The sequence below is a fragment of the Cibotium barometz genome, chromosome 64 (assembly GCF_041138505.1).
Source record: "Cibotium barometz isolate CiBa-2024 chromosome 64, ASM4113850v1, whole genome shotgun sequence".
In the NCBI taxonomy this organism is placed as follows: Eukaryota; Viridiplantae; Streptophyta; class Polypodiopsida; order Cyatheales; family Cibotiaceae; genus Cibotium; species Cibotium barometz.
This window is the reverse complement of record NC_141109.1, coordinates 16062698-16078853: the sequence shown is the minus strand read 5'-3', so window position 1 is coordinate 16078853 and position 16156 is coordinate 16062698. Positions and strand designations below refer to the sequence as shown.

General features: G+C 45.5%; 1 protein-coding gene across 1 annotated transcript in view; it reads left to right on the top strand.

The window, feature by feature from the left end:
- The first annotated feature begins 3291 nt into the window (after positions 1 to 3291).
- The window catches only part of LOC147603375 (Polynucleotidyl transferase, ribonuclease H-like superfamily protein), a 29047-nt gene continuing 16182 nt past the window's right edge, over positions 3292 to 16156 (top strand). Inside the window, exons 1-2 of the mRNA XM_086796889.1 lie at positions 3292 to 3521; positions 3631 to 3702. Coding sequence (XP_086653015.1) covers positions 3440 to 3521; positions 3631 to 3702 — 154 coding nt within the window. The 5' untranslated portion in view covers positions 3292 to 3439. The remainder of the gene's footprint in view (positions 3522 to 3630; positions 3703 to 16156) is intronic.

The window sequence follows — 16156 nt, the reverse complement described above, 5'->3', positions numbered from 1 at the left end:
CTCGAGCAGTGGGATGTCGACGCATGGCAATAAAAAGAAGAGAAAACCATGCTAGTGAGTTTAAGAATAGTTCTCTTCGATCAACTTTTATAAGGGCATTGAGCATTACATCTCAAGACTAACCCCTTCAGATTAATCCTAAATCTGCTATATTATCTAGGCATATGCTAATCCCTCAGATTAGTACTCCTAGATAAACCATTCAATTAAGTACTGCTAGCAGCATTGCTAGCCCCTTTATCCCAAGTAGTGACACTATTTTGTTACTACCAACAAAGGCCAGCTTGCCTCTACGGGCCAAAGCTCTCTTGTTGCTACAAACAGTAAGCAACTTGTTTGGACACAAGGCATAACCACATCAAGACTACGCTTGTACATGGTTTTCATTTGCCAAAGGTTATCACAATCTTCTAGCATCTGTTAAAAGATTGTGAAGGGTTATGAGCACTACGGCTCAATTTGGCTTACCTTGATTTCTCGTGATAAGCACTTCGTCTAATTTGGGCACAACTGACGCCATTGCCGGTCATCTTAGCCCAAGTAAAACACACCGCAGTTTTAGATTTACACTATAGCCAAACTACGTGACTTTGATGGTCCACTAGGCACAACGGCCATAGAACGGCTCACTCGGCACTACGGCCGTGGGATTTGTCTCTCTCTTAGCACGCGGCGCTACGGCTACGTGCGGTGGATCTCTTTCGTGGAAAACAGGCACTACGACCACACGACACGACGACCGTGTGGATTTGTTTCGTGGGATGTGCCGTTGTTTTGTGTGTTTTGTTTTTTTTTCCCAAAAAAAATAAAATAAAAAAAATAACAGGCCGGGCCGGCCCTCGCCGCTTCGGTCGTGGCCGCCCGCCCGTGTGGGGAGTGTCCTTAGGGCCGAGTCTGGCCGCCGCTGTGCTGGCTGCTGGGCTGGCCGCCGCCGCCCCTGGCTGGCCGGCACCGCTGCCTGGCTGGCTGGCCTGGCTGGCTACGCAGCACAGGCAGAGGCGCCCCCTCCAAATGAGGTTTCCATTCAGCAAATCGTCACACAAACGACGCGGCGCAAATGATTCTCTCGCCCCACATGCATTTCAGCTTTCATTCGTGGGGCTGTCTTCGCCTTCAGCAGCAGCTCACACAACGCATTTTCATGCCACAAATCTTTTCCTCGCTTATTGTGCTCTTCGTGAGGTAGGGGGCTGCTGTTCGTCCCCACACACACAGGTCAACGAAAACGCCGTCGTCGCCGCCTGGTCATTCACAGCATCGTGGGCTGGTGGTCTTCGTTCCCCCCCACACACAAGCTTCAACGAAGCTTTCGCAGACAGTGGGGCTACTCTTCGCCCCCCCCACCTCCCCCACACACAGTCTTTTTCCAAAATTTTCGTTCCAGACAAGCTCACGATTTAAGCTTCAACGATAATTAAACGAAATTTTATTCGCAGATAAGCTTCAACGCAGGAAAACAAACGAGAAGCTTACCTCCAATATGCTGTGTGTGACGGGGAGAGAGAGAGAGTGAGAGAATTCTTCCCCTCCATTCTTCCATGGCCGCCTCCCTCCACACCCTCCATTCGAGATAAGGATAAGGAGACGAATGGTCGAAAACCATCGAGTGGGCTTCGGTCCCCCGGTCACGCGCGGGCTCTGACAATCCCATCGAACCACGCTCTGATACCAGTGTTACATTCCCGTAACGCCGCTACGGGCATTACCACAAGAGGGGATGGCCTCTGGCTCACCACCCAGCCATAGAGGAAGAATGAGGATTGCCCCTCATCCCCCAGGCTATATAGTGTGTGGCCTGCCGTCCACACTAGCCTGGCCGCCCATGACTCCGCACGGGCGTCCTCTCCCACTGAACCCCGTCGGCGGTCACAGGCATTACAGCCTACGTGACAATGCATTTAGCAAAAAGCAACATTTAACTATGATGAGATGTGAAGCACCTATGCTAGAAGAACGCACCTTTGAGAGTAAAAGTGGTAAGGCTAGGGAGCCACTTGGCAATAGGAAAGTGCACGAAGGCAAGGATTTCTCTACTTTTTCCCAGTACCATAATTCTTCCCAAGTATTTGAGAGGTATTTTCCAACACCCTAATGATGAATACAAGGGACCTCTAGGGTACATCTTACTCTGGTAAACATATTAATCTAGCTCTTATCTCCTTTTCTTGCACTAGGATAAACTTGTCTCCTTGGTGGGTTCACCTCCAAGGAGACATCTTACTCTGGTAAACATATTAATCTAGCTCTTATCTCCTTTTCTTGCATTAGGATAACTTGTCTCCTTGGTGGGTTCACCTCCACCTGCATAATATATCCTTGAAAGGTGAATGTCTTGTAATCTTCGTGAACATGGTCCACCTCATCACAATCTTGCTCGACCTGTCAACACCACCATAAGGGCTAGACCCCATGTATGTCTCAATATCCCTCATGACCATGTAAATCTTCTAAATAGTCCAGCAATGATAGCCTGTACCAAAAAATTACTTTTAACTGCTTACAATAATCCACATTAACCCCTTTGGCAATGTTTTCCACAAGTACACTTGTTTAGCAAAGGCATTGTTCAGTGTGGTTCAATTAACCACTTCTAATCTGTCAACCACTCTTTATTGGCAATAGAGACCAGAGTTCCTTCTAGAATTTTCAGGACTTGTCTGATATAAGTACCCTCTTGTGCAATGCAACTCTTGGAGGGCCTCAACACTATCTCCCACGGGGTCTTAAAGACCCTTGTCAGGTGACATCAATGGATGGCGTTGATCAAAATTGCGACCTCCTTTTTTGGGCCGTCGGATAAAGTAAACTCAGACTAGTAAACTACGCCAAGTAAACTACATAAAACTGGAAAAATTCCATCTTAGCGATCATAGTTTACTTCCTAGTTTACTTTGTAGTTTACTAAGCGGGCATAGTTTACTAGTTTACTCAACAAATCATAGTTCACTTCGTAGTTTACATCATGGGATGAGGGTGAATTTGGGTTTGGGACTTAGGAAAAATTGGAGCAAGATGTTATGTGCAAAAGAGGATATGAACTTGAGACCTTGGGTCATCATTGGAAACATCTTACCACTACACTATACCTTCAAGCAATGAAACTATGTGGTTTCAAACCATTATATTTTATGTTTCTCACCCCTAGTTTACTTCGCGATGCATTGACGTAATTTACTTGTCTGAGTTTACTTTATCTGATGGCCCAAAAAAGACTACGTGAGTCTGATCAATGCCATCCATTGATCTCACCTGAGAGGGGTCTTTTAAGACCACATGAGAGAGAGTGTCGAGGGACGGCGGCTCGAAAAACCGGGGAAAAAAAACCAGGATACCTTCATTTAAAGGTTTTCAGTAGCGTTGCTAATTTTATTTTTTGGCGGGAGCTTTACGACATCAGACTGAGAGCTGTTGAAAGCCATAAGCAGTACAACAGACAGCCATGGCACAGTATACACTTCCACCATGGGCATCCAAGCCATGCCTCATGGGCATCGATGAAGCTGGGCGTGGCCCTGTTCTAGGTTCTCTCTCTCTCTCTCTCTCTCGGTATTTTTTCAATCATGTATATGGCTTTGCATATCGAGATTTCTAGCTTTGATCAATACATCCGATTTTAACCTGTTGTTGCAGGTCCCATGGTTTATGCCTGTGCTTACTGCCCCCTCACTTACCAGAAAACGCTTGCTACCCTCGAATATGCTGGTAATCTACACTGCCTTAAAATGATAATGTTCAGTTAATTTTGTAATTAATATAATGTTTAACCTTGTTAGTTTCTGCTTTGTTCATGTAGACCGGCTCGCTGTTAAGGTAGCTTATTTGTGGGTTTCTCGCTATGTTTCCACATGCAAAAATATCTTCTGAGGGGGGCTCTGTCAATGGCAGGAGGAGTTAAGAGCAATACTAGTGACCTGTAGTGCTAAGTTATTCCATCCTCGCCTCCATACAAGAAAGGCTCAGGCTTTAGATGCTTAGAAAGGCTGCTAGGTCCTGCATGTCCTGCAGCTGCCCTAGGGAGGCTCTTGGCAGCCACAGATGGTATGGATGAGGTCTGTTCAGACAGACTCTGTAGCTGGGGTTGCTGACCCCTTGATGGTGTCACGAATCTGATGATCATCTCTCAACTGGAGTCAAGGAGCATGGAGATATCCTACAAAGTTTCCGTGCCTCTCTGGCCATGATGACAATTATGTGTTGGCAAGATAAATGAAACGCCAATGCTGTGCACTCCAGGTAGTAGGGGATCTTGCTTGGTCTCCTTCTGCAACTCCACCCCAGGTGAAGTGGTTGGCATGGTGGACCTCAATAAATAGGTGCAGAAATCTCTTTCAATTCTGCCGATAATCCCATAAACATTGGCATTGGGACTCTCATGGTGCACTGCATCAGCAACAACTTGCCGATAATAATCTATCCAGGGTGGCTAACCATGGCCCCACTACAAGGCCTTGCTGAAGCAGGATCTCTACTTGCCAAACAAGAATTCTCAAAAGCTCTGTAATGTGTGTGAGCATCTTCTTTCTTTCTTCCCTCGAAACTTGGGTAAGGGATCTTTTGCCTACCTCAAAGTAGTCATCATTGGGTTTACTCCTGTGCTTGTCAATGGAGTGGATGAGGCTAAGGATCTTGTTGTGATAACTCCTACAGAAATAATAGTGACCATGAAGTGTATGGCTGCAGTTGAGATGGGAACAATCAAAGAGGTAGTGATGGTATGTCGAAATTTTATTGGCAAGGGAAGAACTAATGTGCCAGGGGAAGCAGGGATAGAGATTGTGGCACACCTGCAGATTAGCAGGTTGGGCATCTCTGGAAAGGCAAACTGCCATGGGCAGGTGACCAGGTGTGGATGGATGCCCAAATGTAGACACGGCAGCCTAGTTGGGCAGGTTGAGCAGTGAAAATTGGTGCATATGGGCTTGAAAGGTGCTAGAAAAGTGTCATCACTGTAGTACATGGTTGAGCCAAAAGATTGAATTGTAAAAATGAGTTTAAGGGAGATGTCACCATTTGGCCACCCAATTGGTCCACCCGTGCTTTCTCATTATGTATGTACATTGGACTGGTGTCCATGGCAGTTGTATATGTCGGGAATCGATGCCACTCATGTGATACTGTGGACTTGGCTTTCCGTTGGGACTTGTGTCTTTGTGTATATGCCCGGAAATACTTGGTGGATTGGTGTTCCATTGGGTCAGGTACTTCGTGTACTTGCTTGGAGCACGTCTATTTTGGTAGTCTCATGAATGGGGATTGTCCATACCAATGCTGCATTGCATAGCATAGCATCTTTATGTGCTTGCTTGCAATTGAAATTGCATGTTGTTTTCATGCTTGCTTGACCAATGTGTAGTTCCGGGTAAGGGGATGTCCGTCCGCGAACCGTGCATGTGAAACTGTCTACTGACATGGTTATGTGGCATGTGATAGGTGGTAAGTATTGGTCATAAACCTAGTCTTAGGAGTTAGCACTAATTTATAAGTGAGTGTGTACACACTTCATTAAGTTTTGGGCGATCAAAACTCACTTATAAATTATGACTAGTCCGGTGTTCACACACTAGTGTCCCGAGGTGGACATAACCCAATGTTCACCGCCCAGACCTTATCCCCTTTGTACAAAGGGAGTTACCAGCCATGTGTCCACTCTAGCTTGCTCCACAAAGCACCTGCTTACCACCTACAGTGGACAACTCATCACCCCACTCTTTCTCCTCTCTCTAGAGATGGACGCCTCCTTCATGAGGATTGTTGGGTTGCATTTTTTGCACATTCTTCTTCTCTATTTCACATCCAAGCTTACTAAGGTGTTTTCCAAGCTTCCAAGATTGTTTCTGGGTGCTAATCACTCTTCTATACACTCCCAATGATTGAAATTCAGCAAAACAACTCTCTTTATTGTTGTAATTTTTGATCTTTTTGCTAAAAATCCTAATTTCAGTCCTCTTTTCTCGAGTTGAACCATAGGGGAAGCTTTCTCGAGGTTCCTTTCATTCTCTTGAAAACTTTTGTCACGAAAAAATGCGATAATCGAAGATCTCATCACTCCAAGGACTTCCATCGTGAAGACTTTCGCTGTCATCAACTCTACTTGCAATTGCGTTATGCTTAAATATGAAAGCAAGTAGCAAGAGGGAGGAACCAGATTACAAGATCACATATCCTATGTAGTGTTCTCTTGTTCTACGTGCTCTCTTGGAGATTATTGCTACCAAGTGTCGGTGGAACAATAGAGAGCAGATGATAGGGAACATGGGCACTTGAGAGGGTAGTGTGGATTGCAAGTCCACATCGAACAACTACTTGTTTGCAATATTGTATTCATATGCATTGGTATGGAAATCTAGTCAGAAATGCCCGTGACACTATGTACTTGATTCTCCCAAGATCAATCTACTTTATTTGAGGGATGGATTGGTCGTTCCGGCTCATTGTGTGTCTCTTGTCAATTCAGCAAATAACTTTTTGTATTTGAGCAAGTGTCCATCAATCTTAGTGTATTTAAGTGTATTAATTAGCACTGTGTTCAACCAAGTTACATTGGTATCAGAGCATACGGTTCTCTTTCACTTCTATCGTGAGAGACGATCACCGTGAACACTAGCTATCTCTACACTTAGAACATTATGGACAGCCATACAATGAATGTTGGAGATGCTAACACAAGAGGCAGGGACAATGAAATGCGTGCCTCCAATGCTTTACAGGATGAGCAACTCATGTGGTGCACAATAGGGAACATGAATATGTGGGACAACCGTTCCGTGGCAAAGAGAAGATGCAGGAAGAAGAGTCTAGTCTTGAGAGTTGAACTTACTTGTATGCAGGCTCTTCTTCGTGCACAACAAGAAGAATTGAATCTCTACCGCCGCGAGGATCCATTGGTACATGACCGTTTGAAGGCCAAGGAAGCTGAATCTTATATGAATCATGCAATGGCAATGATTGCTCAAGAGTTGCACATGCAACCGAGGGATGCAGTACGTGCATACTTGGCTCGACCGAGGATGTCTATGCAGAAAAGGTAACCATCCCACATGTCTTTGGAATCCCCACAGGTGTCCGAACAAGAACTTATGTATAAGAGGATGAATTTTCATGCTATGGGAGAGGAACAATCAGTGACTTCACACCATGCAGGAATACCTTATGTAGTCCGTGAAGGATACAATGTTTATGGTAGTGGTCAAAATGTATGTCAAATGCCATTGCCGGTTGAAAATGTGCATGCACAACACATGTAACATGGGCTATAATTTTCTGTTTGTGCAGGTATTCCGCGTATCTCTCATGCCACTCATGCCTTTAAGTGTGCTCGTGAGGGAGAAGCTATGGCTAAAAATGTATCAATGCATGTTGAAGGGCCAGCCATGTCTCATGCTTACAGGGCACATGTATCTATGTCTTATGCATCACCTTTTGGTCCTAAAATGATGCCAGTCACACAGGGGTTGACCCAATGGACAAACATGGGAGAAAACATGTTGAGATGCAGGTACATGCATCAAAGTCTCATGACTTTAAAGCCGGAGACAAATTTGTGAAGTTTGACGCATATCATGGAGAATATGATGCATCAAAGGCACTTGCTTTTATTGCTCAGCTTGATATTGCTTTCAGTGATGAGAATTTCACTCAGAAATCCATGATTTGGCATGTAAGCATGTTGGCACTGCTGTCCATTGGTGGCTCACGGAGAAGCTCTCACCGAATCCTGTTAGATCATGGAAAGAGTTCAAGGAGAGGTTCTATGCTCAATTCTTGCCTCCCAATGCATTGAATGAGATAACAATGGAGTGGGATTGGGTGAAGCAAAATGAGGGGGAATCAGTGAATGCATATGTACAAAAGTTTTGGAAAGTGCTTTTGGAGGTGTCTCCGTTTATGCATGTCACTGAGGTGGAAAGGAAGAGAAGGTTTCAATCGGGATTGCAACCCGTATACAAAGTGGGACTACAAATGTATCCTGGTCATATCTTACACCAACTAATTGCAGCCGCCACTGTCATCGAGCAATTGGAACTCAAATTGAGTTGATCCAATAAGGCTAAACCCTCATTTCAAGGCAAAGAGAGGATTGTCCAAAACCTGTAAAATAATGAACAGTCACCTAAAAAGGACTAAAACCAAGATAAAAATGGTCCAAAGGTTGAACATAACACTACCAAGAAGCATCTCTTCAAATTGAGAGACTATGGTCTCAATCTGGAGCAGAAAAAGTAATATATGAGCAAGGAAAAATACTTTACTTATGGTAGTACCGAGCATATTGCAAAGGCATGCCTAAACAAGAAGAAGCGTGAAAATGCAAATGCATCAAAGCCTAATGTCTATATGGTTCCGGATGTGTAGGGCAACACTTCACATGATAGCAAAGACAGGGTTGTATGTAAAGCTTGGGGAAAGCTCAAGGATCAGTCCGTTTTGTTCATGTTTGATGATTGTGCATTTGAGAATTTCATATCTACACAGATGGCAACTGCTTTGGGTATTGACGTGGAGGACATGGGTCCTCAAATTGAAGCAGGGGTTGCCTTTGTTGATAGAGAAGTGTAGGTCATGCCTATTTTTAGTAAGTTGTGTATACATATTCAAGGCTATGTGGATCATGAGGATTTTCTTGTGATGCCTTTGAATGGTTGTGATGTATTACTTGGAAAGCCTTAGCATACACGTATTGATCCGTGCAAGGCTTACAAGACCAACAGAATCACCTTCATGCATAAAGGCCGAGAGCATGTAATTGATGCTGGTGAAGAGGGTGATATCATTCTCCTTGTATCTCATGTACAAATTAAGAAAGTAATGAAAAAGAGAGTTTTTGCGTACTTGATTTTTGTACGAGATCATGTTGAGAAAAATAATGTACATGTAAACACTCTTAGTAATGATAGGTTGAAATTCTTGCAAGAGCACAATGCTTATTTTGTTGATGAGTTACCAAATGAGTTGCCACCCGTACGATCGGAAGATCATTGCATTGATCTTGTGCCGGGTAGCTCACTACCTAATAGGCGAGCCTATCGTGCATCCTAAAAAGAGGAGATTGTGAAGCAGGTGAATGAGCTTCTTGAGAAGAGTTTGGTTCAGCCAAGCTCTCTCTATATTGTTCATCCGTCCTCTTGGTTCAAAAGAAGGATGAATCCTTTCATATGTGTGGATTATAGAGCTTTGAATAAGCTTACCATCAAGAATCGGTTTTCGATTTCACGCATAGACGACATCCTTGACAAGTTGGATGGATCGACATACTTTAGCCGAATTGATCTCAAGAGTGGGTATCATCAAGTGCATGTAGTGCTTGAGGATGTACACAAAATTGCTTTCAGGACAGCATTTAGGCGTTATGAGTATCTTGTTATGTCTTTTGGTCTTACGAATGCCCCGGCTACATTCAATAGAATGATGAATTGCATATTCCGTGGGTACAGGAAATTTACAGGTGTCTTCTTTGATGACATCCTAGTCTTCTCGAAGACCGAAGAAGAGCATAGAGCTCATTTAGCCATTGTTTTTGAAGAACTCTGTAAGTATAAACTCTTCATAAATGCAAAGAAGAGCGAGTTCTTCTTGTCAGAGATACATTATCTTGGGCATCTTGTGTCCAAAGATGGAGTGCGGATGGATCTTGCAAAGATTGATGTAATTTGGAATTGGCCCGAATTGAGTTCGGTGCATGAGATCCGTAGTTTTCTTGGATTATGCTCTTACTACCGCAGGTTCATTCACCACTTTGTATGGATTGCTTCTCCTTTGCATGATTTGACAAAGAAGAAGGTCGTGTTCAAATGGCTTAATGTAAAGAGGGATGCATTCCTCAAATTGAAAGATGTAACTACTCATGGTTCAGTGCTGATCATTCCGGTATTGCAAAAGTCTTTTAGTGTGGAATGTGATGCATCTGGAAATTGCATAGGAGCTGTCCTTAATCAAGAGGGACATGTCGTGGCTTATGAGAGCCGTAGATTACATGATGCAAAGCTATCTCTTGGCATTTATGAGAAAGAGCTCTTGTTTGTAATTCATGCACTTACTATATGGAAACATTATCTTCTTGGGACTGATTTCACTGTGAAGACAGATCACCAGAGTTTTAGGTATTTTCTTACCCAAACTAAGTTGTTAGAGAAGCATATGAGGATGGCCAATTTTCTCTCTATGTTTTGTTTTCAGATCTTGCACACCCCAGGAAAGAAGAATGTAGTGGCAGATGCACTGTCACGAAAGTCGTATGTAGCAGCTATCACGGTTGCCTCTCATGGGGACTTGTTTGCCATGCGTGATTTGTATCATACGGATGCTGATTTTGCCACTATTTGGGCTGATTTGATGGCTGGTCATGCACATGTCTCATATGTGATCAAAGAGGGTTACCTCATGAAAGATAATTGTCTATGTGTGGTATCTGACTTGAGGCAAAAGGTTTTGGATGAGTGCCATGCTTCTCCATGTGCTGGTCATAGAGACATAATGCCTACTACGCACATGATTGAGCGGTATTTCTTTTGGCCAGGTATGCAGAAGGACATAGAGACATGTACCTGCATGTATCACCTGTCAAAAGGTGAAATTTGATAGGCAAAAGGCACCAGGTTTGCTTCAGCCATTGCCTATTCCCACGCAGCCATGGGAAAGTATTACAATGGATTTTATTATGGACTTGCCACAGACCCAACAAGGTAATAATGCAATTTGGACAATTGTGGACAGGTTTAGCAAGCAAGCTCACTTCTTGCCGGTCAAAAAGATCATCAAAGTTGAGCATATGGTTAAAATATATCTTGCACAAGTGTTCAAGCATCACGGAATGCCGAAGTCCATTGTGGGGGACAGAGATCCCAGGACTACAAGTCTCTTTTGGCGGGCCTTATTTGATAACATGGGTACCAAATTGGACTTCTCATCAGCTTATCACCCTTAAACGGATGGGCAACGTGAGGCTGCAAATTCAGCTGTGTTGGATCTCTTGAAATGTTATGTGGCAGATCAGAAGTCTTCTTGGGAGAAGTACTTACCGCTTGTGGAATTTGTAGACAACAACACGGTGCATGCATCTACGGGAAAGGCCCCGTTTGAGATTGTTTATAGGTGGTTTTGCCACCCATCCTTCGCACAAAGGATGAGATATTTGCAGCTGATGAGTATGTAAGAGACTTGGATATTGCTTTTACTCAGGTGCGGACAGCCATTGCAAGGTCACAAGACAAGCATAAAAAGGCTACCGACAAGCATAGAAGGCAATTGATGTTAAAGAGAATGATTGGGTATTGTTGAAATTTGAGAAAGCAAGACTTGCAAAGAGGCCTGGCAAAGAGGGTGCATATCCTAAGCTTGCAACTAGGTACTATGGGCCTTTTCGAGTGATCGAGAAGATCAATGAAGTGGTTTTCAGATTGGCATTACCTAGTCATTGGCACATACACAATGCTTTTCATGTGAGTCTCCTTCGCAAGTATGTAGGGCCGGAGCCCAGTGAGACGGTCATTGAGGATCCACCAGAAGTGGATGAGCTTGAGGAGATCTTGCAGCCAGAGCAGATTGTGTATCATAAGGAACGCAAGCTTGCTGTGCAGGCAAAGTTGTGAGGCGTTACCTTTTGAAGTTTAAGAACTATATTCTTGTTGATGCTAAATGGGTAGATGAAGAGTTCTTCAGAGATTGCCTGCATGTGCTTCATACATATTTAGATGCTTTTTAGTTGCGGACAATTGCTTAGAAGCCGAGGGGGATGTCACCATTTGGCCACCCAATTGGTCCACCTGTGCTTTCTCATCATGTATGTACATTGGATTGGTGTCCATGGTAGTTGTATGATGCCACTCATGTGGTACTATGGACTTGGCTTTCCGTTCGGACTTGTGCCTGTGTGTACATGCTCGGAAATGCTTGGTGGATTGGTGTTCCATTGGGTCTAGTACTTCGTGTACTTGCCTGGAGCACGTCTATTTTGGTAATAGTCTCATGAACGGGGATTGTTGTCACCAGCCTGGACATTTCCCAGTATGAAAGGAGTCTGGTGGACTTCAAGATGTCTAAATATTTGGAAAGTACAAGCTTTGGGAATGGGGGATTATCCTAGAATACAAAGGACCACACTCCTAAAATTTAGGAGAGTTGCTATTTTTGGCCCGACTTCGATGGAAATTTTGTTCGCGTCATTACATCTGGAATTGAGGAGATACCAAGAGTTGGCAAAGTGCCTATGATAGAATGTCTACCAGTTGGGATATTTTTAGAGATAAAGTTTATGGAAGGACCCATCTCTTAGATTGGGACATGTGGCAAGAAAGTGGACCAAAGTGAGACAAGTGGCTTGACACTTGTTAGAAAGTGGATCAAAGTGAGACAAGTGGCCTCACACTTGTCACTTCAGCTATTGTGTGGCTCTCCACTTGTCATTGTAGCCTTCTCTTGCCATTTTAGCTTATGGGAGGCCCAAATCTATAAATTGGAGCCCTCTCTCTTCATTAATGGAGGCTCTCTGTCATGACCCTGTGAAAATGGAATTGCACAAGTGTGGGCATGGTGGTTGCAGAGCAAAATAAATATTAAATGATTCACATTTGGGGTGCCCGGACAAAGAGAATGATGTGTGGAATTCTCCAGGTGTGAAGGGGGATCAATAACATTAATATAATTAATGTTTGAATCATGGGTGGCCCCTAGGCCTAGGATAATTTTGGAGAGAGGCCACTCCACTTTTGGAGTTACACGCCTCTCTCATCTCTCTCGCTCTCTCTCTTGCTTTTGGGGAGTCGTGCAAGTCTCAAGCGTGGAGAAGAGGAGAAGCTGGTCGACTGCATAGAAGATCTCTTGCTTTTGGGGAGTCATGCAAGTCTCAAGCGTGGAGAAGAGGAGAAGCTGGTCGACTGCATAGAAGAGTGTTGACTGCTATTTTCCGTACTACAGAAGTGTCCGTACAGCTGTAGTTGCAGGTACAGTCCACGCGGTTGCTCGTACAGGATACAGTTGCTGCAGGTACAGGTGGCGTTGACAGGGGCTGAAAGCAGGTGCATGCTGTGCTGTAGGCTTTGGCGGCGGCTGTGCTGCAGGTACAGTCGTACGGACAGCTGGTACAGGTGTACCGACAGGTGCAAGGTCTGGCGGCTGTTGTGCAAGTGTTGTACTGTACGGTACAGGTGGCTGCAGAGGCTGTACGGACATGTACAGTGGTGATTTATTGACCTGTACGGACAGGTACAGCCAGTTTCAGCTTTGTTCAGACCTGAACAGTTGTTAGAAGTCATCTCCTGTCTAGATTTATACACTAGGGCCTTTGTTGTGGGTGTGCCCGCCCTTATCAGGTGTTTTATCATTTTTCCTCACTCCATGCATTTTTCCCCTATTTTTTCCATTTTTCTGTGGCTTGGGAGGCAGCCCTGAGTTGGCAGGAGGATCCATTTGCTGGCCGACTACATCAGATGTGTGTACTGGAGCTGGCCGATTGTACTTGATGCAGTCGTGGACCCTCAGAGCTGGCCGACTGGCTGCATGTTGCTGGCCGACTGTAGATGCAGTCGTGGAGCCTTTTTCAGCAGGCCGACTGCACATGTGGGGGCATATAAATAGGCCCCCACCCCCATACCACTCAGTGTATCATATCGGGATTTTCTTGTGTATATCAGAGCAGAGTTACACGCCTACATCTCTCTCTCTCTTGTGCTGTTTTTTTGCATGCGTTTTTTGCTCTTGTGTTCCCAGATCTGGTCATCATCTCTGTTACGTATTTTGACATGGTATCAGAGCCCTAGGCTCTAGATAGGTCTTGGGATTTGTGTGAGCAAGAGGGGGGCTGTTTTGTGGCTGATTGGTGGACTGTTTTGGACTGTTCGGGAAGAGGAGAAGCAAGAGGACGGCGGGCTGATTTGCTGGACAGCCACTTGCAGGTATCAGTTCTTCTTTGTTCCCACCCACCCACCCTTTTCAGAGTACATCCCCGGCAATGGCAGATCTGTTAGAGATGACCGAGAGACATGTGAAGATCCCGACACTCCCCACGTTCTCGGTGGACCGTCAGTTGGACGGGAGCAACTACGGCATATGGAAGGTTATGATGGAATCTGTTCTGGAGTCTTATGATCTCGCAGATTTCGTCGTTGTTGGTATTCCACAGCCGGAAGTAGAGGAAGGGGAGTTACCGTCAACCCGAAAGGACCGGGAGGCTCAGACACAGATGTGGGATCGTGTCAACGCCAGGGTCCGTTCGTTTATCTTTCTCAATTGCACACCACAGGTAATCAACCATGTAAAGCATATGACGCTGGCCAGAGGTATATGGCAGCATTTGGCTTCTCTTTACAACCGGGTATCGCCCATGAAGAGGATTTCCTTGGAAGTACAGATGCGGGTTATGAGCCCTGTAAAGTCTTCGACGATGCGGGAGCATATTAACAAGTTGCAGGCTCTTCAGCAGGAAGTTCTTCAAGCTGGGAAGGAGATATTGTCAGAGGACATGGCCATAACGTTGCTGTCACACTTGCCCTCTTCGTACTCAACATTCTACTTGTCGTTGATTACTAGTGGCAGGCTAAGCACCATCACGTGGGAGGAGCTTGTGCCCATGGTCCTGGACCAGGAGGAACGATTCACGAACCCTCCTCAAGGTGGAGGTTCGGAGGCCTTAACTGGCCAACGGTCGAAAGGTCGTAACTCGGGCAAAGGGAAGGCTTTATTGGAGAAGTCTTCTGAGAAGAAGTCCGACGCTGACCGCGAGAAACTGAAGGCAGAGAGGACCTGTGATGATTGTGGCGAGAAAGGCCACTATTGGAGGTAGTGTCCCAAGGGGAAGACCGAGAAGAGTGAAGATTCCTCAGCAGCAATCATGAAGACTTCAGCTTTTGTGCACATGGAGGTGATGGACACCGATGTTTCATTTTCTTCAGGCAGGGAGGAGATTGGAGGACTCTCCGCAACGGATACCCGGGAGTGGATTCTCGATAGTGGTGCTTCCAGGCACATGACTCCTTCCCGTTCCGGTTTACAGGATCTCTGCAGGCTTTCTGGTCATATTCTTACTGGGGATACATCCACTATCCCAGTTCACAGTGAGGGCAGGATGGAGATAGTTCTCGATGGCAGAGGGGGAAGCATTCCTCCCAGGTGCTGCATGTTCCGGCACTTGGTTTTCATCTGTTGTCAGTGCATCAGGTTTGCAAGACTGTCATATGGGTGGAGTTTGATGAGCATTTTGTTGCTCTTCGGGACAAAGCAACAGGCCAAGTGGTTTGGGAAGGCGGAGTGGAGAATGGAGTTTACAAGCTTTCCGCACTCTCTCCCAGGTCCTTAGGTTTGTGATGAGTGGCACTCTGGTCATGGCCACTTGTGTGTGGATACGTTGCAGGTACAGGCTTTCCGAGACCAGATGGTGGATAGCTTGCCAGTAGATGGCAACAGTTGGCAGGAACTTTCCAGTACTGATGTTGGTAGTTCTTGTGTTCGTCAGTCAGAGGAAGCTGAACAGGTCACTTATGCTCTGATGTCTGGTAGTATTCGGGACAAAGAACCTCCAGTAGTTGAGGATGTTCTTTCCACGGGGACCTTTCGGAAAGCCAGGCAGGTGGCAGGTGCTTACTTGCAGAAGGAGGTGGTTTCTCTAGGCTTTGTGGTTCCGGATTCAGAGGGGGTGGTTGACAGGTTTCAGAAGGCCTTGCGTGGTCTTCATAAGGTTTCCAGGACTTGTTTGTGCACCGTAACAGGTGTTGATCCTTGTGAACAGTGTGATGCCTTTTTGACTCAGAAGCAGAATGGTTCATTGATCTGGTTGATGGACACCAGATTGGACGGGAGCTTCCTGATGAGGCAGTTGAGCTCATGGTTGCAGATGTCTCTATGAGAGGCAGGATTGCGTTTCCTGTGGTTTCTGTGGCATGCGAAGGATCAGGGACTCTTGTACACAGGAGGGGGATTGTTGGATGGAGTTGGACTCCACGGTTGGAGTGACTCGGTTTGAGGAGGAGATCCGGACACGAGGAGATCTACTTCAGGCCCAGGAGCAGTTTTTCGGAGCAGTGAGAGGCAGTCATCGTTTGCCTTGTCGAGACAGAGGCAGAGTACCGGGCTGCTTGTGATGCTGCTTGTGAGGTGGTGAGGATGCAGAGGTTGCATAGCAGGTTTGGGCTTCCCCTGGAGGAACCCATGGTCATCCAGAGGCACTTTG